Source organism: Indicator indicator, chromosome 2, assembly GCF_027791375.1.
Source record: "Indicator indicator isolate 239-I01 chromosome 2, UM_Iind_1.1, whole genome shotgun sequence".
NCBI lineage: Eukaryota > Metazoa > Chordata > Aves > Piciformes > Indicatoridae > Indicator > Indicator indicator.
Window position 1 is genome coordinate 17,080,311 of NC_072011.1, and position 22,926 is coordinate 17,103,236.

General features: G+C 40.9%; 1 protein-coding gene across 1 annotated transcript in view; it reads right to left on the reverse strand.

Annotated features, from left to right (window-relative positions):
- The window catches only part of SYNJ2 (synaptojanin 2), a 70,462-nt gene that overhangs the window by 10,166 nt on the left and 37,370 nt on the right, over positions 1 to 22,926 (reverse strand). Inside the window, exons 8-20 of the mRNA XM_054393828.1 lie at positions 19,991 to 20,163; positions 19,520 to 19,601; positions 19,150 to 19,299; positions 18,891 to 19,056; positions 14,662 to 14,853; positions 12,574 to 12,658; positions 11,234 to 11,374; positions 8,348 to 8,540; positions 6,679 to 6,837; positions 6,301 to 6,457; positions 4,258 to 4,375; positions 1,980 to 2,198; positions 789 to 867 (exon numbers count right to left, since the gene is read on the reverse strand). Coding sequence (XP_054249803.1) covers positions 789 to 867; positions 1,980 to 2,198; positions 4,258 to 4,375; positions 6,301 to 6,457; positions 6,679 to 6,837; positions 8,348 to 8,540; positions 11,234 to 11,374; positions 12,574 to 12,658; positions 14,662 to 14,853; positions 18,891 to 19,056; positions 19,150 to 19,299; positions 19,520 to 19,601; positions 19,991 to 20,163 — 1,914 coding nt within the window. The remainder of the gene's footprint in view (positions 1 to 788; positions 868 to 1,979; positions 2,199 to 4,257; positions 4,376 to 6,300; positions 6,458 to 6,678; positions 6,838 to 8,347; positions 8,541 to 11,233; positions 11,375 to 12,573; positions 12,659 to 14,661; positions 14,854 to 18,890; positions 19,057 to 19,149; positions 19,300 to 19,519; positions 19,602 to 19,990; positions 20,164 to 22,926) is intronic.

Here is a 22,926-nt window from a genome sequence, read left to right on the forward strand (position 1 = left end):
TAAGACTCTGGCTGCTTATATGTGTCACTCCATGATATTTAGGGTGAGATGTAATCCAAGGCAGCAGTTTTGGCAGCAAAATTGCTTTGGGAAGTTCCTGAATCAGGTTCCCAGCACCTTTACACATTATGCACATACAGTTGTGTTTGGGTCTATCTATACATCACACTGATGAAATGATACAAATTAATAGATCGTCCAAGTAAGAGAGAAGAATGAGGGTTAAATCTATCACTTCAATTTTAAGTTTATAGTGCAGCCCCACAGTTTTGCCAGCATAAATGAGAAGGGTGATGAATTGTAGAGTGTGTGGGAGTGAAGAGCAAGAGACAGGAAGACAAACACTACTGCTAATGCTGAGTTTGCCATGGAGGCTAATGAATCATGTTGTTGCAGCTTAGTAGAAGGAGTTTATTTAATACACTTAAGAGAAAGCAAAAAAATCTCCAAACAGCAATTGTGAGGATGCTTGGCAACAGTGTAAAGTTACGCAATCTGAGAAGAGCTCCTTCAAGTGCCAGAACAATGACCAAGTTCATGTATTCTGCAGTGGTAATAGATACTAAGCACTGCTTAGAAGCTCAAATAAAAGTTACCTCCTGCCCTCCTGAAATTGAAAAATAGCATTAAAATCTTCTGCAGCTGTGAAAGCTAAGGATTTTGTGAGCACTAAGTTTCTTTAAAACAAAGCTACCTGACTTTGCTAGAAACTCAACTATCTCATTCTAAGCAACCACTTTTGAGAAATTTGATATGAAATTACTATTATAGGTTTGAGAGAGTCTTACTTTGACACCATCTATATCCATAACACGAAGAGCTGACTTGCTGTCTGCAAATGTCACCAGCATTTGACCTCCACTGATCCTAGTAAAAAAAAAAGCAGAGGAGAGAAAACAGTGCATTTGATTTCACTATTGAATGAAAAGCCTTGAAGGCAAGCATGACAGTTTTGTGCAGCTATGTAGTTCGGTTTAGTCATATTTTCCTCACAACTTTATTGTCTGGGGAGAAGCAAGTGATCTACCAATCCCAGTTGGGCTCTTCCTCTCCTTCATCCTCCCTTGTGTGACCCCAGAACTCTGCCCTTTACTGCATCACCCCTGAAGCAGCAGAACAAACCCGTCAGCAGCTGTTGACAGGATGCCTAGTCTGATATCCATACGCCTTTGGTACTAACTTAAATGGCTCTGCATATCCCTCACCTCAGAGAGGACATGATATTCCCAAAGACTAGCACATCATCAAGCTCTAATGCCATTCAAAACTAAACAAAACCACCAAAGCATGTTCTTGCACCTTTTTTTCACAAGCAAAGTGGTGCTGCTGTTCCTGCAGAGCTGCTTTTGAATCCTCAACTTATATTTGGTACTTCAGAAAAACATACAATGGGTCATCATTTTTCTCCCTTAAGAGAGGTCAAATACAACATAAACATATTTCTGCTCTGTTTTCCCAGGTCACCTGTCAGGACTTTTGCTTGTATTTCTCAAAAGAGAAGCCTCATAGCTATGCTGGAGCTCTGTAGAGAATGAAATTAAAATGATTCTGCCAGAAGATATAGAAGTCTCTCTCTCATACTGCAAGAAGCCACACTATTAAAATGTAAGCAAAATGACCCCTGAAAGAAAGGAGAACCACCCAGGAAATGTTAGTATATGTGAAGGAGTGCTGTAAGAGAGCAGACCTCCTCAGAGGTAGTGAAGTAGAAGCAATGCATGGAAATGAGGCTTGAATCTAAAGCTAATGATTCACAATGAAGCCTCTGCCACACTGAATAAAATTCTCCACTCAGCCAAGACAGCTGTTAGACTATTTCTTTAACAGTTGGACAAGATGTAAAAGATACTCAAAATACTTGTATTTAATTTCTAATAAGGAATTCAACATGCAGTAAAGGAATTCAGCATACTACTTTCTAATGCGAAGTTAATTCTGACTGTTTTTTGAACAGATGACAATTCAGATCCCAGACTTACCTGACCAGAACAATAGTGCCATAATCCTCAAACATTTGCATAAGCTCTGTACGCAAGTCCTCGGGAAATTCATTTTTCTCTTCAGGCACTGGTGATAGCAAGTTTACTACTACTGTGGCATCCAGTGGTCCCTGGAAAGATGACACTTCCTGGAAAACAGTCTCACGGGCAGCTTCATTAACTTCCTGAACTTCCACTTCTACAATAGCTAATACTGGCCTATAGGAAACAAAGGAGAAATGCTTATTTAAAATGAAGATGAACATCACCGAAGAGAAAATACTTATATAAAACTAAAATTAGTGTCAAGCGGTAGGACAGAAGCTTTCACCTCAACATGAGGAGAAACTTCTTTACAGTGAGGGTGATGGAGCACTGGAACAGGCTGCCTAGAAAGGTTGTGGAGTCTCCTTTTCTGGAGACTTTCAAAATCTGCCTGGAAGCATTCCTGTACAGACTACCCTAGGTGATCCTACTTTTGGCAGGGGGGCTGGACTCAATGATATCTGAAGTTCCCTTCCAACCTCTAACACTCTGTGATTCTGTGACAGGTAAGGACTTGGCTGTACGAAGGACAAAGAGTGTTGTTTAAACTTTATACACCTATGATCATTTTTAATAGCATGATGTTCAATCTCATAGCAAGTAACCAAACCTGCTATACCTTAGAAGGAAGTGAGTATTGTGTATGTTCTACACAGAAAGAGAAGTGGAACAAATTACTTAAGGTCTCACTGCAGAAAAGCAGTGTGGATGACAATGCAACTCAGGCATTCAGTGTGTAGCACATCTGCAGTCTAAAAATACCAGGATACTTCACCCATTATCAAACAGGTGCAGATGTCTCCCAAAGCATCTCTATACTGGGAAGGCAAAATATTATTTTCTGTTAGACAAGGCCACATAAGGGCAAGATACTCTAAGTGTATAATGTGGTTATATAGCAAACATATGTCAATCCATTACATTATAAGCAGTCAACACTGCAAGCTTGCTTCTTCAGCCATTTCTTACAAATGACCTCTCTGTGTGTTAGATAAATAAAATGGAGAAAGCTTTCTGAAACTGAAGCTTTTCTCATCTCAGTGTATGCAATCCACACTTTCACATTTCCACCTGCACATACACACAGACTGGGGTGGCTGCTCTTCTGTGTCAAAATTGCTTCCTCCTACTTGCATATTACAGAGCCTGTTCTACTGCATTACCAGAACATATGAAGCAGCAACAGCAGAACCAGAAAGGAAGAGTAAAGGGAAAGAAAACCACATAGGAAGTGTTAACTATTTCTATAAGCACATTGAATCATAATGCATTTCCATATGTGATACCATATAGTTAAGCCCTTTTTCCAGCACAGGGAAGCTTTTGGGAAGCAAACCTGCTGACTGTAATTAAAAAGCAGTTTTTGCAGTCAAATTTGCTGAAATAAAGAACAAATGTACAACAGCCACATTTCACAGATTGCATCCTCAGGGTTTCATGAGTGCAGTAGTTCCACTCTGCTATGTGGAACACAGCAATGTCAAAGCCTTGATACAGAGAAATTGATTGCAAGAGGCAGGTTCTGCCATTGCTGGAGGAATTCAGAACAGTACTCATATGCAAGAGCACCATGAGAAGCACAGAGCCAGCTGCTGTGGCTCGCTGAGCACTGCTATGAGGAACAATATTGTAGGGCGTGCAAGGGGTGAGACAAATACTATTTGGAATGCAAAGGAGCTTTCAAGGTGTATTTATGACTGAAGTTGTTTCAGAGAAGTGAAGTGGTGACATGTTTAATGAAGAATGGCCATTCATATCCCTAAAGAGAAGTTAGTGGTATGGACCAGACAGAGGAACTGGTCTTTTTGACTCCTTCTTCCATCTTCATTTCTAAGAGAAGCCCAGAAATCCACACTTCCCTACTCTGAAGAGGTCATACTTGGCCCTATGTACACAGCTTACAACCTCCTCTCCCACAGCAAGCTGAGTGAAAATCCATCAGCTTTCCAAAACCAAGCAACAGAAAGTCTTCAGTTTTTTTGTACCTGTTGCTGCAACTTACTCTACCCTTGCTGAGATCATGGTATAGCAGAAATCAATAACCACAGATGCTTGCCACTCTGCTGTAAAACTCACCATGAGAGGACAAAATCTCACTAAACAAATACTGAACACAGAATCAAGGTGTAACTCTTGTTACAGTCAGACTCAGTCCCTCACTCTGAAGGTGTAATTCAGTATGATACATTCTAACCTAGCAGCCCTTTCCATGATTATTTCCTTAGGATTTTACCTGTGGTCAGATGCTTGCAGCTCTGCTCTCCCATAGTACATCAAGGCTCCGGGGGTCCAGGTGTGCCTGACTTTATTTTCAGCATTTAGATCACTGTCTAGAAGATTGATCTCTCCAGCTATGAAGCACAAAACATGACTTAAAATTCACTCAAAGGTAATTTTACTAACAGTTAAAAGCTATTTTATTAGGATGCACTTCACCACAGAGGTGGGTTTTTTTTTGTTTGTTTGCTTTTTTGTTGTTCCTGTATATGTCATTCAAAGAAGACACTGTATCCTAAAAAATGTACAAGTTAAGGACTTCAGGAAAAAATACAGAAAGGACAAAGAGTGCAACAGAGACAGCTGATCACTAGAATAAGACACCTGCAAATTGGTTAACCTGAATGTCACCCAATTAATTGCTCTATGATCTGGGCTGACAGAGTCCTATTACTATTTTTTCCTCCTACCCCATTATTGAGCACAGAAACAGACACTGTACTTGAAAAATACACTGCACAGGTATTGGAGCTACATACACAAGAGGCAGGAGAAAGCAAACACCTGCAAATACAACCTCCAAATACTTCTTTCAAAATCCATTAAGGTGACAGAAAGTGTTCCAGATATTATCGTAGAGTGAGGTATTACACTGCTGTCAATAATAGGAATGTTTTCAGGTCACTGTTTGGGCTAATGGTTAGCTGTCTCTCTGAGGAGCTGAAAATGAGTTAATACAAAATATGTTGTTTCACCTAATTACTCACAATGGGGCTAACACCTTCTTCTCAGAAGGCAAATAGTCCTCTAGCCTACAGCAAGACAAAGCATTTAGAGTCAAGAGGCAGAATAGTCTTGCCACTAGCAGGAAAGGAGAAAAACTCCAGCAGCATACTGGTTAGAAAATGCAAGGCTGGGAAGGCCAACAAGCTCTAAAGAAGGGAACCTGCCTCAGCTCTTGGAGACCAGCTAGGTAGGTCCTACATTTAGGTATACTCTAGCAACTAAAGTCCTTTGAGGGGCAAGGCCTTTCCATGCAAAATATGGAATGTGCATTGGAAATGTTGAAGGGTTTTCTTTCTCCTGAAATGAAAACAGTCATTGCAAGAGGCCTTTTTTAACCTCCTTATTATGTTTCAAAGTTTTTCTGTCCCAGATTACATCTCTATCAATGTAGTTTCTCATTTTACTTTATTTTTCATTCCTTAAATAAGAGCAAGTAACTCTGAATCACATTGACCCGTACTCTCTGACTGTCCTAGTTCTGCTTTTTATTTTTACACTTAGTGTACTCATGGTATAATTCAGATTCCAAGCAGTAGTTCCCAGGCATGTGAAAAATCACATTTGCAGGCACAAACAAAATTACTTCCCCAGCAATTACACTTTTAATATGAATTTGTTCAGATTTTATAAACATTGGGAATTAGATGTACCTGCAGACTGAAAGAATGCAACTGAAATTGTTCTTCAAGATGCTAAGAAATGTTTTTTATTCTGTTGTTGTAACTTTTTAATAACGAGTGAGAACAGCCCTTCTGTTGTGCTGGCCACTCGCGATCACAAAGTACTTTCTAAGCACTAACTAATGAAATCTCCCTGAATTCCAGAAACCAATAGAAATATTCCTATGAATTACCAGGGCAAAAGAAATTACAGAAAAGTGGTTATACATCTACTGAGGACAACAGTTCTAACAATCTAACTATTTTAACACAGCAATTTTATGTGGACTAATGATTCTGTTGAAAAGCAACAGAGTAATTTCTAGATTGCTACAGCTGGATCGTTTTCAGTTCCTCAGCAGGTCCCAGCACCTTTTCAACCTAGAGCACGAAGCCTTTGTTCATACAGTTAAGAAAGGGCTCTCTACCTCTGCATGCTAGTCTAGTGAAGCCAAAAGAGTATCTTTTTGGGTAATTTGACCGCAATTTGACTAAGCCTCCAGGGCACATCTAAAGACAGCTCTCAGTCCAGAACTCACCATTGACTGGATTAAACATGCTGAATGGAATCTAAACCAACTTTCAGACAAAAGAGGAAGAAAGATCCCACGCACCTGTTTTTTCAAATGGCAGTTTTTTTCTCCACCAAAGCACTCTGTCAGTCCAAGCTGGGGTTCTGCACTTATCACTTGTATCATAAGCCTCTGAGCCAACGTCATATTTATATGTTGGTCCAAAATTAATAGTCCCTTCATGGAAGTCTTTAAAAATCTGTGAAAAGAAATACCATTTTTTGGATTAAGTTACAGATGAGGTAGGTACCATTATGATGTACCAAATTCTTGGCAAATGAGCAACATTCTGATTTACAAACAAACTACCACATTCAGGTACTACAAACAAAGGTCTGAAAATGCCACTTTTTCATTCTCTCAAGGAATTAGACCGAGCTGACAAGCAGGTATTCAAGAAATTGAGACACACGGCCTTACTTTTCCACTGGATTTCTGTTGTTGTAGTTGATCAAACTCCAAAAGCGTCTTCCAATCCTGACGTTTGAGAAAATAAAAGACTTCTTCATAAGTTAGGTCAATGCGATAGTTAAAATCGCCACACCAGAAGACGTAGTCATGGGAGAACACGCTTCGCCCCTAGTTCAGAGACAGAACTGTTCATGTTCAATCACAGTCATGAAAACACAGTTGAAATGCACTCATCAGTCTTTCTGAAATACTACCCACCAGATCTACTTGACACATTGTATTTGTTAAATCTTTCTCATGCTAAAACCGAATGGTTCCTTCACTGTCTTTTGCATCCTGCTGAGCTGTATTTGTAAACAAGAATGTCAGACTCTGACTTTTGTTTTCTGAAGGCATGTCTCAGCTGGGATCCCAGCTTTATATTCATGGCTTGGCTATCACAAATATTGAAAATATCTGTTGAAAATTTCTCTAATACATTTCACAGACATATATTTATGTATTCTAAATATAACACAAAATGTGCTTGTTACCAAGGCACATTCAGCAACAAAGGTCATGAGTAAGAACAAGCTCCCAATCAATCTTATGTGCACATCACAGTTTTGTAAATGCACTGAAATAAAATACCAAGGAAAATTCACTCCAATTCTAATTTTAACAATCTGTTCTCTAACTAGGTTCATTGTTTTTTTTTTTTTCCTAAATCCATAAAGGAAATACTGAAGAGCTGTGGCTGTCACAGCACTAGAGGGCACTCTTTATATGCATTACACACACAAGATACATTTAGCTATTGCACATTGAAAGGGCATTAAATAGTTAATGAGATATTAGAAGGGAAAACTACCATAAGCACAACTTTTGGCCATTTGGAACAGATATTCTGTGCAGGATGTTCAGATTGTCAGTATTAGTTCTTGCACAGAATGACTGATTGATACACTGCATATGCCAAGCCTCTAAAATCTTGCATACAACAGGGAGTTAAAATTTGATGCTTTGTGACGTAAATGACACTTTTTGCTGACTGACCAGAATACATAGACTGTATTTCCCTCCCTATTTTAGGATCTCTCCAGAGAGGTCTGAGAAAGAAAGCATTGCGGAAATAAAGCAACCAACACTAAAGGAAGCAAATCCCAAATCCCTATGCCAAATCCCATAGGTTATCCACTGACCTGGCAAGTGTGAAATAAAACAGAAAGTACCATAACAGTGACCAAGAACTGATATGTCATTCTAGAGTGGGAGCAGCTAAAGCATTGACATACTGAGCAGCACAGATGGTCTTTTAGGAACTCCTACTTAACTAGTGCCAGCAAGAGCTATCAATGTCATGCTCCCCAGCACTAATACCAGTCTTATCCATGAAACCCTACAGATTTGTCAGTTGAGCTGCACTGTTCTGAAAGATCAACTTGAGAACTGTTCAAAGCTAACGATTTTTCAAGCACTAAAGCAAGTGTGTTTTTTGAAGGGCATAGAACTTTTGTAAAGCAAGTGTTATACTGGGTGGTATTTGGTTTGTTTGGGTTGTTTTTTCTTTTATACCCATTTTCCATAGCACTGAGATTAATTCTTTGATGATCTATTACCCAAACCAGACTAAGACCAGCTTTCATAATGTAAAAACACAGCCTTTATCTCCAGGTGGTTTTAGCATACCTAGACTTACCATTGGGAAGCTGAGTTTCTGTGTGATTTCTTTATAGTCTTCATTCCTCTCTTTCACCTGAGTCTGCCCAGCAGTTAAGTGACTGCATATAAAGCAGAAACTGGTACTATAGAACTGAAAACGAATGCTCACTGCCCCTTTGTTTCCAGCTTTTCCTCCCATTCCTGTCTTCACGGTGTCTATTGCTACATCCCTGTATTAGAAAAAAAAATAATGGAAAGAGAGTAAAGGACTACAAGGGGTAAATACTTGTTCAACTTTGACTCCAATAAAGGAAAAACTAGTTTACAGTGCCCTCAGTATTTCTTCCCTCATAAAGCTTACTGATTTTAGGCACCATCTTTTAGGCTGTGATGTTCATGTACTTATGTTTCAAATTAAGTATACTACCATAGTCTTGCTCTATTGTTTGAAACAGGCATTATTTCTGAAATACTGGGAATCTATAGAATATACTTCTCAAGGTTACATCTACCATGACCTTTATAATCACAATAAGTAATTTAGTACTATATTTTGTTTTACTTTTGAACATATGGGAATCTGCTTTTCAGAGTTAATTTAACTAGTGTTGCTATGTGTAGAAACCAAATTTCACAGCTCATGATGGATTTTTCAGTCAACTAAAAAAACCACAGATCATAACCCATAATTTGTTAAATCAGATGCAATAAAACTGATGATTACTGGATACAACTATTTATACCTAACTCTTAAAATGAGTTCTGTACTGATGACAAATTGCTTTGGGCCTCCATGTTGTTAATTACACAGTATTTCAATGTCATGATTAGCATACACTTTACTGTGAAAGATGACTCGGCAAAGCACACCACCTGCTCATAGGGTAATTTGCCCCAGACTGCCACTCTGCTTCAAGAATAAAGCATGCTTGGCTGATCAGATAAGGAAATTACAAGATCATTGCTGTAACCAACTCCAGCACCGTGCATGTCCTTCCCACTGAAAAATTTTTTACTTCCCAGATAGAAGTTAAGCACATCTAGACTCTGTAAGCAAGAGGCAGGCAGAAAAGCACTATGTCTTACTTGGGTTATTGTCAGGTACTCATGCTCTTAATGATGCAAGATGTTACAGACTCTCTTCCTCCCCTCCCCCCTTCATGTTCTTCTTTCTTTCTTCCTGCCTCCTTCCCCATCTTTTCTACCTTTATTCTCCCTCTTAATTTCTTTCTCTTTTTCTGACTGCAGAAAACCACCAGAAGACACCCTCAGGGAGACAAAAGAGGACCATCAATGTTTTCTGTGACAAGATGAGTTTTAAGAACTCTTAAAGTCCCTTCCTGCTGCCTGCCTACCTAACTGCTGACTGATATTTATCTGACTTGCAGTCATGGCAAAGGTTATGTTGAGATAACCCACTGTGCATTCAGCTGCATGAATTTCATCAATCCTTTCACTGCTGTATAAGCTTTAGCTATTCTCTGATTTTTTTTCCTCTGTTCTCTAACTTCTGCCCTGATCTCTTCAATCGGTAAGCACAGAAGCATTTTTTGCACTTCTGATCATTTTTTTTTCCTTTTCTAGACATGGGAAAAACTACACAAGCATGCAGATTAGGTTTGATTATGCTCATATAACATATATCAGGACATTAACATTAAATGATGAACTTTGGTCACTGAAATCAAATCCTTCCCTTTTTCTCTTGAGTTTCAAAGGGCTACATCCAATTCCTAGCAGTCTGACAGCTGCAACAGAGCCACTGTGCTGTTCTGATTTTCATTTAAACCACGTACTTCCTTGCTGGATTACAGAAATTTCTTGTAAGCCACACAAAAAGTCAAAAACTGACACAAACAATTTTCCTCTGAACTGTTTCTTCGTTTGTTTGCTTTTTAATTGTGGGAAATTAAAACTACTGGGAAGGCAACAATGCAAGAGCATCAGGGTTACCTGGAGTGCATTACTCTGCCTAACCTACAGCACTTGAAGTTGCACAAGCTCTGCACTGATCTACTCAGAGGGAAGAAAGAGGTAACTCTTGGTATTTTGATCACAAAATGCAATGTGGGCAATCAGTGTTCTTAACATGGAGTACAGGGCACTGTTTGGATCACTCTAGACTTTAAGGTCAGACAGCTGCCCAAAGATAATTTTGGCTAATAATTAGTTCCTACCATTTACACAAGTAATTCTTGTCCACAGCAAAGGCATTTTAATGCAGATATCCCTGTGGCTTGGTAATCTTCTAGGAGCAAGTGGAGCTGGATCAGTCTCAAGGGACATTAGTGCTATGAAGCAGAGGATGTACAGTTTTGCACCCTCCTGACTAGGCAGATCAAGTTCTTGTGACATCTGGGAGAGACAAGCACTTAATGGGTCCTTGTAGCTCTCAATAGGAGGGGAAAAATTAGCTTTCTTTCCTCCACCCCACTTTTCACCTCTTCACTCATTATTTTCAGGCCTGTAACTAGGCCTGTTTTCTCATGGAAACAGTAAAGAGAGGGTTAGAAACTAAAACCTGACCTTCCAGCAAAGGCAAGCACTTGGCTTCACTTGGTGCTCCAAATACTCTTGTATTACTAGCTCAGGTCATTCCTTTTCCAGAAAGATAGCACCCAAACAAGGTGCTACACACCCTGACTATCCACCTGAGCATGCTCAGCTTCTTAGCCGAACTAGAGGAAGGTACTGGGGCTGCCTGGCCATTGTGCTACCCAGAAGGAGCGAATCCAGACTGCCTGGAAGATGTCTCACTCCCACATTGAGCAGAGACCAGGATTCAGGTTTGCATGATTTCTACACCAAGCTGAAAATTCCCTCCCACCCCCTCTGGCCACAGTCCAACAGCAAATGTTACTAAATACACAGGTTGGGGTTTTTTCATTTTGGTTTTGTTGTTTGTTTTGTTTTGTTTTTTTACCTGATGAAGGGGACATGAAATGGTCTTACAAAGATGAAAAGACAAACACCAACAAGCTGTGCTGATGTCAGCTGAATGTAGCGATGAGTCCTGGAAATAGCTTTTTGAAGCTGTTCTCCCCACATTTTTCTATTTGTTGTACTGGAACAAACATAAAATCATTTAATGGAATCAAAACAAACCACATACAATCAATAAAATGAGCAGATTAACTGTGCCTTAGGTTTGCAGACATCCCATTAGGCTGTAGAAATAGAGGTGCTGTAGGATGGATGGCAGAGATAATACCTCCTTAAGAGGCATTCCAGAGTTATCAGGGTCAGTGAGCCACGGTACAGGGCACAACCACAGTTATCCTGCTTCTAGATGTGCGAGGGATTTTGTCTGCTATGCTTAGGAAGATCCATGTTAATATGGCTTTTGATACCCCCATTCACTGGAGATAACTGGATTTTGATTGTAGTAATCATAACCATGAACCAAACAATCCACACCAGTCTCAGACTTATAAGATTACTTGTGCTCACAGTGAAGTGGAGATCTTCTTTGGATCTTCTCTGACTGGGATATGACTGGCTACCCACAGCTGCTGGCTGTTCTCAGCTGAAGGTTTGTGGGTGGGTGCATATACCTCCACTTCTGCAAGCCTAGCTTTTTCTTATTTTCAGAGTCAACTGATACATGCAGATGTACCACCAGCCAAGCAGCCATGCTAAGCACTGCTGTAATTTGTCAAACCCAAGCCAGACAACTGACTAATCAACCTGATGAATCAGTATTGGAAACATTATCTTCAGGGTTCCACCCCAATTCAAATTCAAAAGGACCAGTACACACAACAGTCTACTCTATGTGCTGACATGTCAAGCTCAGGCTTTGCTTCTAACGCCTTTCTTAACCATGATTTAAAAAAATACATCATTACCAACAGACATATTTAGTTCATTTTACAGTTCTCACATGAATGCCAATTGCGTGGTCACTTGAGCACATTTTTACAACAACAGGCAGGCATTAAAACAACATCAAACATCACAATTCTCCTCTGCCAACATAAAGACTTAAGAGGCTTAGAAAACACAGCATGTATGGAAGTTCACAAAGAAACAGCACTTTCAACACCACCCTAATGCCATTTGTTAATGGTAAACATATTTCCAGCTATGATTACAAGCAACAGACTTGAAAGGTAGTATGCTCTTGAAAGATAGTATGCTATAAATCTGATTGTAAAAAGAACAGCTCTGGAGGCTTTTGTTTGGCTGCTTCCTTGGGATAGAGGGTGCCTTTTGGAGTTGGTCAGGGGTAGTGGTTGTTTTTCTGAAGGGTTTTTTACTCACCTGGCATTCACAATATTCCCTGCATTTAATTCAACCATTTCTTCAAATCCCACTGCAAATATGTCAGGAGGGCAGTTCTCATCATCTGTTGGAAGGAGGGAAAAGTCATACAAGAATTACTATTTTGTTGTTTTTTCTAACGACTTGTTTTCTAATTTCTGTCAGAGATCATTCCTATAGTTCTGTCTTATGCATCCCCTGCCAAGCTATACATATTCATAGCTCCTTTCATCTAATCTCACAAAACAACCCCTGCAGTTCCTCTGAAATTTTTTCCTGCTTTTCTCCCACCAGTTGGTCTCCATCTCTCTTGCAGGAAGCAGTTCAGAATGGAGCATTATGTTGTAGCAATGTTAAGAAGAGAAAATGTTCAATTTTTTCCCTGCCTCACCCCACTCATCACTAAAGCCCTCTCACTACCCACCATCTTTCACTCCCTTACCATTTTAGCCAACATGCTTCTGAACACTGATTCCTATGTAACTGAACTTACTGTTCATACACCAGTATGTCTCTTCCATCTCAGTGCCTTTAATAAATTTAACTACAAGTTTAAGAAAGCCTTTGGAGTTTCTTCCTATCTTCTTTCTTCTGAATTCTTCTTAGATCACCCACATTTAAGGTTAGATTAAGTCAGATCACTCTAGAGCACAGTGACCCACCCTTTCCTGGCTCAGGTGTGTGGATATTGCCCTGGTAAAATACCAAAGACCAAATGCTGTCATATAACAGTGAAGCATATCTGTCAACTCGTCAGGTCTGTCCATTTTCTGTAGGCATTTTGGTGACTTTTTTTTAAGCTGTCAATACATCCAAAGTAACAGTAACTTAATTTACACGAAGAACTAAATAGTAGACAACCACAGGAACCAAAAATAAGAAAAGCTAAATATGCAGCAACTCTCCATAGAGAGAAGGGTCTCCTTTACTGGCTTAATATGACAGGCACAGCCACATGTGTATTTCCCATGACTAACTTTGGACGTTTGTCTTACACGCTTACCCACTTGAGTGTAGACACTGCTTTGACATTACCACCAACACTGACATTTGCCTAGTCATACCCCAGCTCTGCCTACTCACTAACTCAGCTGCTGTCTTTCAGAAGTTGCTCAGACCTATCACATTATGGCTGCCTGTACCATGTAGTCCTGCTCTTCTAGGTCTCTTAGGGGAAGGCCTGGCAAGGCTAGCACATGACAGGCTCTCAACAAATTTTAATACTATGGGCACAGTCATCATGTGTTAAAACACCTAAACTATTTCTGAAACAGACTGGACCAATCACCCACCAAAGCTGCTTGGAGCACAGTGATCTGCACCTAATCACATACCCATGCACTCAAGCACTGGGCTGAACTTGAGGAATGAATTACTAAGCTTCAAGGTTAGACACAGGACTATCCCTGCAATGCTTGCATGAAGCTGAATATCCCACTGTAACAACAAAAGCACAGGTTTTGCTTGTGTTTGCCAGAGTTCTGCAATCACTCAGTTTTTAAAGGACAGAACCTTCGCTTTTCGTTTTCCTTAATAAATCAATTACAATACCTGACCTTGTTCTGTAAATAAGAAATTCAGCAGCCAAGGAAATTACCCTCCACAAAATAAATATTTTAGCCTCAAGACTTTGATAGCAACATTTCCAGACAATCTCAGATTCCAGCTTGCACAGGTAAAACATCAGGTAAAGACCAAGGAGGCATTCTGAGGGCACCTAAGCACATAGATGAACGAATTAAAGAACAGATATATGGAAAAACAAAATGCAATACGGGATGCAGAATAGATAGATACACCCAATGATGATAAGGAAGAGACCTCTGAATTCTGACTTGCTGAAGGATCAAAATTGTCACATGGTGTAGACTTAGGGGTTAACTCTGTCTGTTGAGAGCCCTTCACACACCACTCCAGTGCTGCAGAGAGGCAGCAGAAGTCTACATAGAGCTGAATACAATCCTAAGAACTGACAGAAAATGCCCTCCAAGATACACTGCCTTTGAAAGGAACAAATCTTGTGTCCCAATCACTGTCTCTAGAGATGCCAGCAAATACTGCTTACACATTCTGAATGTGAAGTCTTACCCTGAAACTCAGAAACTCCAGAGAGCTTGGGAGAATCCAGCAGCCAGTCTGTCAGCTCACTGGTACCAAGGATGTTGCTTCGAAACTGCTTCCCCCCATTCACGTTCCAGGTCCCCATGGCAACACGAACACGCTTGAAGTTTGTGAATTCAAACTGACGCTCTGACATGGCCTTCAAAATACTTGGAGTTACTGGTGGAAGAGGAGAGAGAGAAAGAAGGGGTATAAAAAGAATGCACTGTAAAAGGACAGAAAGCATACAAACAGCAGCAACACAGTCACTGAAAAACAATTACATTACAAACAGCACAAAAGCTAGGGAGTAACTCCAGTGGCAATAACTACAAAATAACTGTGCTTGGCATTGGCAATTTCTCTTCCAGAAATCAACTGAAAGCTTGTGAAGAGAGGGCACTCACTTTCAGCACTCGTTTTCCTGCATTTCTTCAAGTAATAAGCAAATGAGTAATTTTTCCTCCCTTAACCTTTTCAATTTAGCCTACAGAGATCAAGCATATCTCAAGTTATGACTCAAACTGAAGCCCTAGAAAGTTTTGGGTGTGGAGGGGAAGGTGAAGAGAAATATAGTTTCACATCAGTCCAAAACTAGCACTACATCTCCATCCCAGTCAGAACTCCTCACAGGAAACTGCTGTATTTACTTACTTTTGATAAGTACAGAAAATAAGCAGTGTGATTTTTTTGAGTAAGCAGCTAAGGTAACCTTAATCTTTTCCTGATTTGCATGGTCAGTCAGGCAGAGGAAAGATATCTGTATTTTCCTTGTGGTCTGCATCAGGAAACAGCCCCAATTCTATGGGCAGATCATAGAATCATAGTCATTTCAATTGGAAAAGACCTCTAAGATCACTGAGTCCAACTGTCAACCTAACACCACCGTGACATTAAAACCATGTCACAAAGCACAGTGTCTACACATTTTTAAAACACCTCCAGGAATGGTGACTCTAGCACCTTCCTGGAAAGCCTATTCCAATGCCTGACCACTCTATCAATAAAGAATTTTTTCCTAATACCCAGTCTAAACTTGCTCAGCCACAACTTGGAGCCATTTCCTCTTCTATCACTTGATATTAGGCAGAAGAGAACAATGGCCACCTCACTACAACCTCCTTTCAGGTAGTTGCAGAGATAATAAGTTCTCCACTCAGCTTCCTCTTCTCTAGATCAAATAATCCCAGTCACTCCTTATAAGACTTGCTCTTCAGACCCTTCATCAACTTCATTCCCCTTCTCTGGACACTCTACAGCAACTCGATGTCCTTCTTGTAGTGAGGGGCCCAAAACTGAACACAGTATTCAAGGTGTGGCCTCATCAGTGCCAAGTAGAGGGCTGAATGGTTGAAGTCTGCCCTCTTAAGTTCTCTGTAACAAACTGAACACCTGATACTACTTGTGGGTGCAATCATCCTAAATCTGCACACGAGTATCTTTTCAGAGAGAAACAAGTTGGTTTACATTAGAGGGGTGCAAATTTATATACATTGTGGACTGACATGGCTCTTGAGTAAAGCAGAGCACGAACCAACCAACATAATAACATAAACGGGTCTTTAAAGATCCAAATGGCTAAAAGCATATGCAATCTACAAGCCAAAAATCATAGAATCATAGAATAAACCAGGTTGGAAAAGACCTCCAAGATCATCCAGTCCAACCGATCACCCAGCCCTATCCAATCAACTAAACCATGGCACCAAGTGCCTCATCCAGTCTCCTCTTGAACGTCTCCAGTGATGGCAACTCCACCACCTCCCTGGCAGCCCATTCCAATGGGCAATCACTCTCTCTGTGAAGAGCTTCCTCCTAACATCCAGCCTATACCTCCCCTGGCACAACTTGAGACTGTGTCCTCTTGTTCTGCTGCTGGTTGCCTGGGAGAAGAGACCAACCCCCACCTGGCTACAACCTCCCTTCAGGTAGTTGTAAACAGCAATGAGGTCTCCCCTGAGCCTCCTCTTCTCCAGGCTAAACAACCCCAGCTCCCTCAGCCTCTCCTCACAGGGCTTGTGTTTCAGACTCCTCACCAGCTTCGTTGCCCTTCTCTGGACACGTTCCAGTACCTCAATATCTCTCTTGAATTGAGGAGCCCAGAACTGGACACAATACTCAAGGTGTGGCCTGACCAGTGCTGAGCACAGGGGCAGAATAACCTCCCTTATCCTGCTGGCTACACTATTCCTGATACAGGCCAGGATGCCATTGGCTCTCCTGGGCACACTGCTGGCTCATGTTCAGCTACTATCAACCAGCACTCCCAGGTCCCTCTCTGCCTGGCTGCTCTCCAGCCACTCTGTCCCCAGCCTGTAGTGCTGCTTGGGGTTGTTGTGGCCAAAGTGTAGAACCCTGCACTTAGCCTTGTTAAATCTCATCCCATTGGCCTCTGCCCGTCTGTCCAGCCTGTCCAGGTCCCTCTGCAGGGCCCTCCTGCCCTCCAACAGACCAACACCTGCTCCTAACTTGGTGTCATCTGCAAACTTACTGATGCTGGACTCAATCCCCTTGTCCAGATCATCAATAAAGATATTGAACAGGATGGGGCCCAGCACTGATCCCTGGCGGACACCACTAGTGACTGGCCACCAGCTGGATGTGGCACCATTCACCACCACTCTCTGGGCCTGGCCCTCCTGCCAGTCCTTGACCCATTTCAGAGTGGGTTCAAACCATGAGCTGCCAGCTTTGCCAGAAGCTTCTTGTGGCAGACAGTGTCAAAGGCCTTTCTGAAGTCCAGGCAGACTACATCCACAGCCTTCCCCACATCCACCAGGCAGGTAACCTGATCATAAAAGCAGATCAGGTTGGTCAGGCAGGACCTGCCCCTCCTGAATCCATGCTGGCTGGGCCTGATCCCTTGACCATCCTGTAGGTTCTGTGTGACTTCATTCAAGATGACCTGCTCCATAACCTTGCCTGGCACCGAGGTCAGGCTGGCAGGTCTGTAATTTCTCAGTTCCTCCTTCTGGCCCTTCTTGTGGATGGGCATCACATTGGCCAGCTTCCAGTCATCAGGGACCTCTCCAGTGAGCCAGGACTGCTGAAAAATGACGGAGAGTGGCCTGGCCAGCTCATCTGCCAGCTCTCTCAGCACCCTAGGGTGGATCCCATCTGGTCCCATGGACTTGTGAGGATCCAAGTGGCTCAGCAGGTCCCTTACCGCTTCCTGATGGATTACAGAGGGACTATACTGGTCCCTGGCTCCATCTGCCAGTTCAGGAGGCCACTTGTCCTGAAGACAACCTGTCCCACTATTGAAGATTGAGGCAAAGAAGGTGTTAAGTACCTCTACCTTTTCCTCATCTTTTACTATATTCCCCTCCGCATCCAATAAAGAGTGGAGATTGTCCTTGCCTCTTCTTTTGTCATTAATATATTTACAGAAATATTTTTTATTCTCCTTTATGGCGGTGACCAGTCTAAGTTCTAAATGGGCTTTTGCCTCTCTAATTTTTTTCCTACAAGACCTAGCAATGTCCCTAAACTCTTCCTGGGATACCTCCCCTTTTTTCTAAAGGTGATACACCCTCTTTTTTTTCTCTTAATTCCTTTAGAAGCTCCTTGCCCATCCAGTCCAGTTGTCTCCCTCGTCGGCTCCTCTTCCAGTGCATTGGGACAGCCCGCTCCTGCGCCTTCAAGAGTTCTTTCTTGAAATAAGTCCAGCCTTCCTGCACCCCTTTGTTTTTAAGGGCTGTTTCCCAAGGAACTTTCTGAGTTAGTTCCTTGAAAAAAGCCAAAGTCTGCCCTTCGGAAGTCCAGTGTGGAGGTTTTGGTGATGCCCTTCCTAGTTTCACCATGTATTGAAAACTCAATTATCTCACGGTCATTGGACCCCAGGCAGCCTCTGACCACCACATAAAAGGTCTGAGCACAAGAGATTTCCTCAAGACAAACTCAGGCAGGACAGAACTAGGAATATAGCTTTAAAGTCTTTACTTCTAGCCCAATTTCTCTAAACTGTCAGAAGAGATCATCATCAAAGAGCAAACACATACACAGAAGTCCAAAACAAAATATAAGAAATAAGCACAGTAGAATTCAAACACAAAGTTGTGCTATGGTTATTTGAAAGCAGTGTTTCAAACAACAGATTTAGACTGAAGGAGTTTAATCGTTGGTTTGTTTTTTTTTTTTCCAAAGGGTGCAATTGCTTGTATCTGGCAGCTAAAAAAAATACACAAAAAAACGTGAAGGATTTACACTGGCCTTACCCAGTAGTGCAGTCTGGTCCATGAGCATCTTGCCTTTGTCTGCATATTCTTCTCTGAAGAAGTCACCCATGAGTAGCAACTCGATGGCTTCCTGCTTTACTGCATCAAAGAAATTTGACTGAATGGTGCGAGACACAGAGCGGGCACTATCCTTGAGTTTGCCAACCTACATCAGACAACAATCATCAGTACAAGCGACACTGAAGAGTAAATCTGACATTTTCATTTGTGAATAAACAGGTTTGCCATTTTTCTTTACCTTGTTCTTCCCCTCAAGGGCACGACTGGCACTAAATACTCTGCTCAAATTATGACCGTTGAGAGTCCACATCACTTTGTAGGATTCCACAAAACGCTCAATTATAGATTTAGAGTTCAATCCAAGGCTGTCTAATTGAGCAAGCAGGACCTGAGCAAGGGGTGCAGAGGGAGAAAAAAAAACAGTAACAACATTGTTCTTATACGTGTTTTTGCTTTTCATCCTCAATTTAAGTGTTCCAGCCAGCAGCATTCTGTATCACAGAGTGGGCAATACAGATTTGTGTAACTGAGGCTTATGCCCTCTTTGCTGTCTTTCCCATTATACTGTGCAGTACAGACATTCAGGAAAAGTCCTCTGCCAAACTCACCTCCAGTGCAATGAAGGACTGTACACTATTAGTACGATCCAAGCAGTCCAAACAATTCACTCGAAAAGTACCTCTCTGTAGACTTTGGCAAGCAGCACAAGAGCAGGGAGGAAAAAAAAAAAGGTTATTTTAAAATCACATCTAATCATGAGCTGATTGAACAAAATCATCAAAGGTTTAGTCTGAATATAGTCACCCACATTTTGATGGTGCAAGCACACTGTGCACAATGCTCTCCATTCACATCTAATTACTTGGCTGTGTCTGCAACACTATATTAGCAAATCCACATACAGGTCACTTTGCAGGTTCCAAACAATGGAGACGCAGTTAAGCAAAATAATCTATTAAGCACCAAGACTGTCTCAAAACTGTATTTCAGGATGGTCATTAACACTCACTGTCCAAACCTAGGAAGAACAGAACAGGTGATGCCAGGCTACGCTGAGATAGAGGGGCACGGACACTCACCATGGACTTACATTCTTGCCCTTTGTGAAGATTCCAAACTCTTCCCAGTGCAACTTCAGCTGAGGCCTCAGCAAATTTTCCAGTTTCTCAGGTTTCCCACCTTTTGCAAACTGGTGGTAGTCAAAGTTTATCATGGGACTGTCTGCTGCATGGGAAGAAGCCCATAGCAGTTTCTGTTTAGACAGAGAATGAAGAAAACAATTCCTGCTGAAGCCACAATGTAGGGATTGATAACAGCGTATTTTTATCCTTACTAAACTTTGACTGTTTACCAAATTTTTAATACTGAGAAGTTCATAGGTAATTTTGGCAGGCCAGACATGGAAAAGCAACTGAAATTCCGTTTGTTTTCTTTGCAAAAGTAAGCTGCATTGTTAGACCCCATTTTTAATGCAGGGGAATTCAAACTGTAACTACAAATTATACATCAGAATTACTACTGTCTGCACCTTGGCTAGCAGCAGCACTGCAGCAATGGGCTGCTCCCTCTGTTCATGAGGGTGTACAAAACAGTGATGGTTTGGGCAGTCTCAGTACAGGGACCCTGATGGGAAGGGTGTCCAGAGCTGCTTAAAGAACATAAAAATGCATGGGTACATCTTTTAACCATTACTTAAGTGCCAAGGCATGGGAAAACATGGCCCTAAATTGAGGCAGAGATTGCTCGGGGAGGAAGAAGAAATGATATCCCAGGAAACACACTACAAAACATTTGTGGTATACTACAAAAGGGGAAGAAGAGGCACAAATAACCTCATTAATTAATCTCAGATTTCCACAGCCTCACAGGCATTTCCGTAATCACCCGGAACTGCATTAAGGAACTTGCAATAGATACAATAACACATCCTGCTTTCCATGACAAAGCCAGAGGGAACTGTTACATTAACTCTAACTATGCAAGCCTTTGTCTATTCCATTCCCTCCTGCACATCTCATCCCCAGAGACAGATGCTTTTCTCCACTTAGGTTGTGACACAAACTGAACAAAACAATTCTGATACTACATTAAAAGATTACATGAAGTAATTAGACCAGCAGAATTGTATCAAGTGAGCCATTAGGCCCTCCCTGCAGAAACAATTTAAAGGTGTTGCACGGTGTTTGGAGAGAGACTTTCAAATGTTTCATTACACTGTTAGAAAAGCCAAAGCACTTGGTAAGAGCTTCTCTGCTGTTGACACCGTACTTTTACAGCTTACCAACTTACCTTTACAGCTGCTGGCACTAGTAATGCACTTCAGGATGACATTTACCCACTGCCTAAGTTTAAATCATTGTCAGAGTACTCATAACTCTACACTACAGCATTACTTTTACTGTAAACATAATTACATCTGTTCTAGGAGATACTTTTAAGAGGAACAGCATTGCTGGGAACAATACTGATTTGGGGCCTGGTAACAGCTGATTTACATAACAGCTGAAGGTAAATTGGTCTTCTACAATTTTTTATCTGTTCCTGTTGCATAAATGAATGGTAGTCGTGACATTCCAATCAAGGAAACCCAGCAGCAGTAATTATGAGAATATTTTGATAATTTGGATAAGAATTACTAAGACTGAAGCAGGAGTTGGGAGAAGAAGGAATACAAAGGAAGATCAAGAAACAAAGAAATAAACTCGTAACAGAAAAGGACAGTTTTAATTCCTAATCATTCCTCTATGAAATATTTTTCATTCAAGTCCTTTAAAATCATCAAAGTAAAAATGAACTACACAGTCTTTCAAACCATCTATTATTAAACACAAGGGTAAAGAAAACACCAAGAAGTGGTTGTCTTGAATGGGAATGAAACTTCACTTTCCAGTGCTGTCAGTCTAAATTCTTTCACAGTGCTTTCATAAGTCATTTATTTTTAAACATCTATAAAGTTCAACAATTAAAACAGATCTTTATTTAAAATGATTGAATGCAAAGTCTTTAATCTAGAGATGCCCTGTTTCAGACATAGCCCCTTTTTTATGATACTGTCCAGAATACTATATTTAAGAATGTGTTTGATAAAATATCAGTATTTAATTTATAAGAAAAGTCATATTTTTATCTTCCTAAGTTATCTGAGCATTTTGCAAGTGATTATCTCTTACTCCTAAATTTCAGTGGTTTTGGAAAATAAACTACAAAAATTATTTTAAAGATAGGGAAAACAAGAAATTATAGAGGCTAATCTGTGTCATGCAGAAATTCAGCAGGAAGTTGAAAACAGAAGCTAGGACCTGACTTGACTTCTGTACTTGCTAAAGCCCTGCAAGCTTTAGCCACAATCACTTTCTTTAGCTATATTCAGTACAGAGGGACTTTCACTTTGTCACGTTCTACTGGGAAAATTGATAGTCCTCCCTAGCTCTTTTGGAGGAGGAAGAAATAGTCACACTGAAAAACTGTCCAAAAAATCAGGTGCAAAAGAAATCAGGATCTACTACTTAATTTTCATTTTGCTTAGTTTCACACAGTAAGCATTTAAACTCAGAACTGTATATCATTCTTTACCGTTAATAAATACGTAACAGCATAGAAGTGTACTTAAACCATTCTTCATATTCTTATCATTATTATTAGCACTTAGGAGGCAGACTGCCATCACCCTCCAGTCAGATTCAGGCAGCTATACAATGCTGCAAATCCCACTCAGTGCCAGCCTGTGACTTCAAGAGACTTCAAGTAGACGCTCAGTTTAAAAATCTGGCCATGAGAACATTGCACTAGAACTCTCTGCAGCTTTAATTCGACAGTACCAGACATCCTGAAAGCACAATCCAAATGATTTCAGGTATTAGTTGTGCTAAGGGATATTTAGGGGCCAGGAAAACCTCTCTCTCCATACACCAGGCTGTCAGGTGCTCAGGCAGTCAATTCCCATTAATATCATTGCAAAGCAGCTATGTCCCATTATAAACAGAGCAAGACAGCTTGCTCACACTCAGTGAGAGAG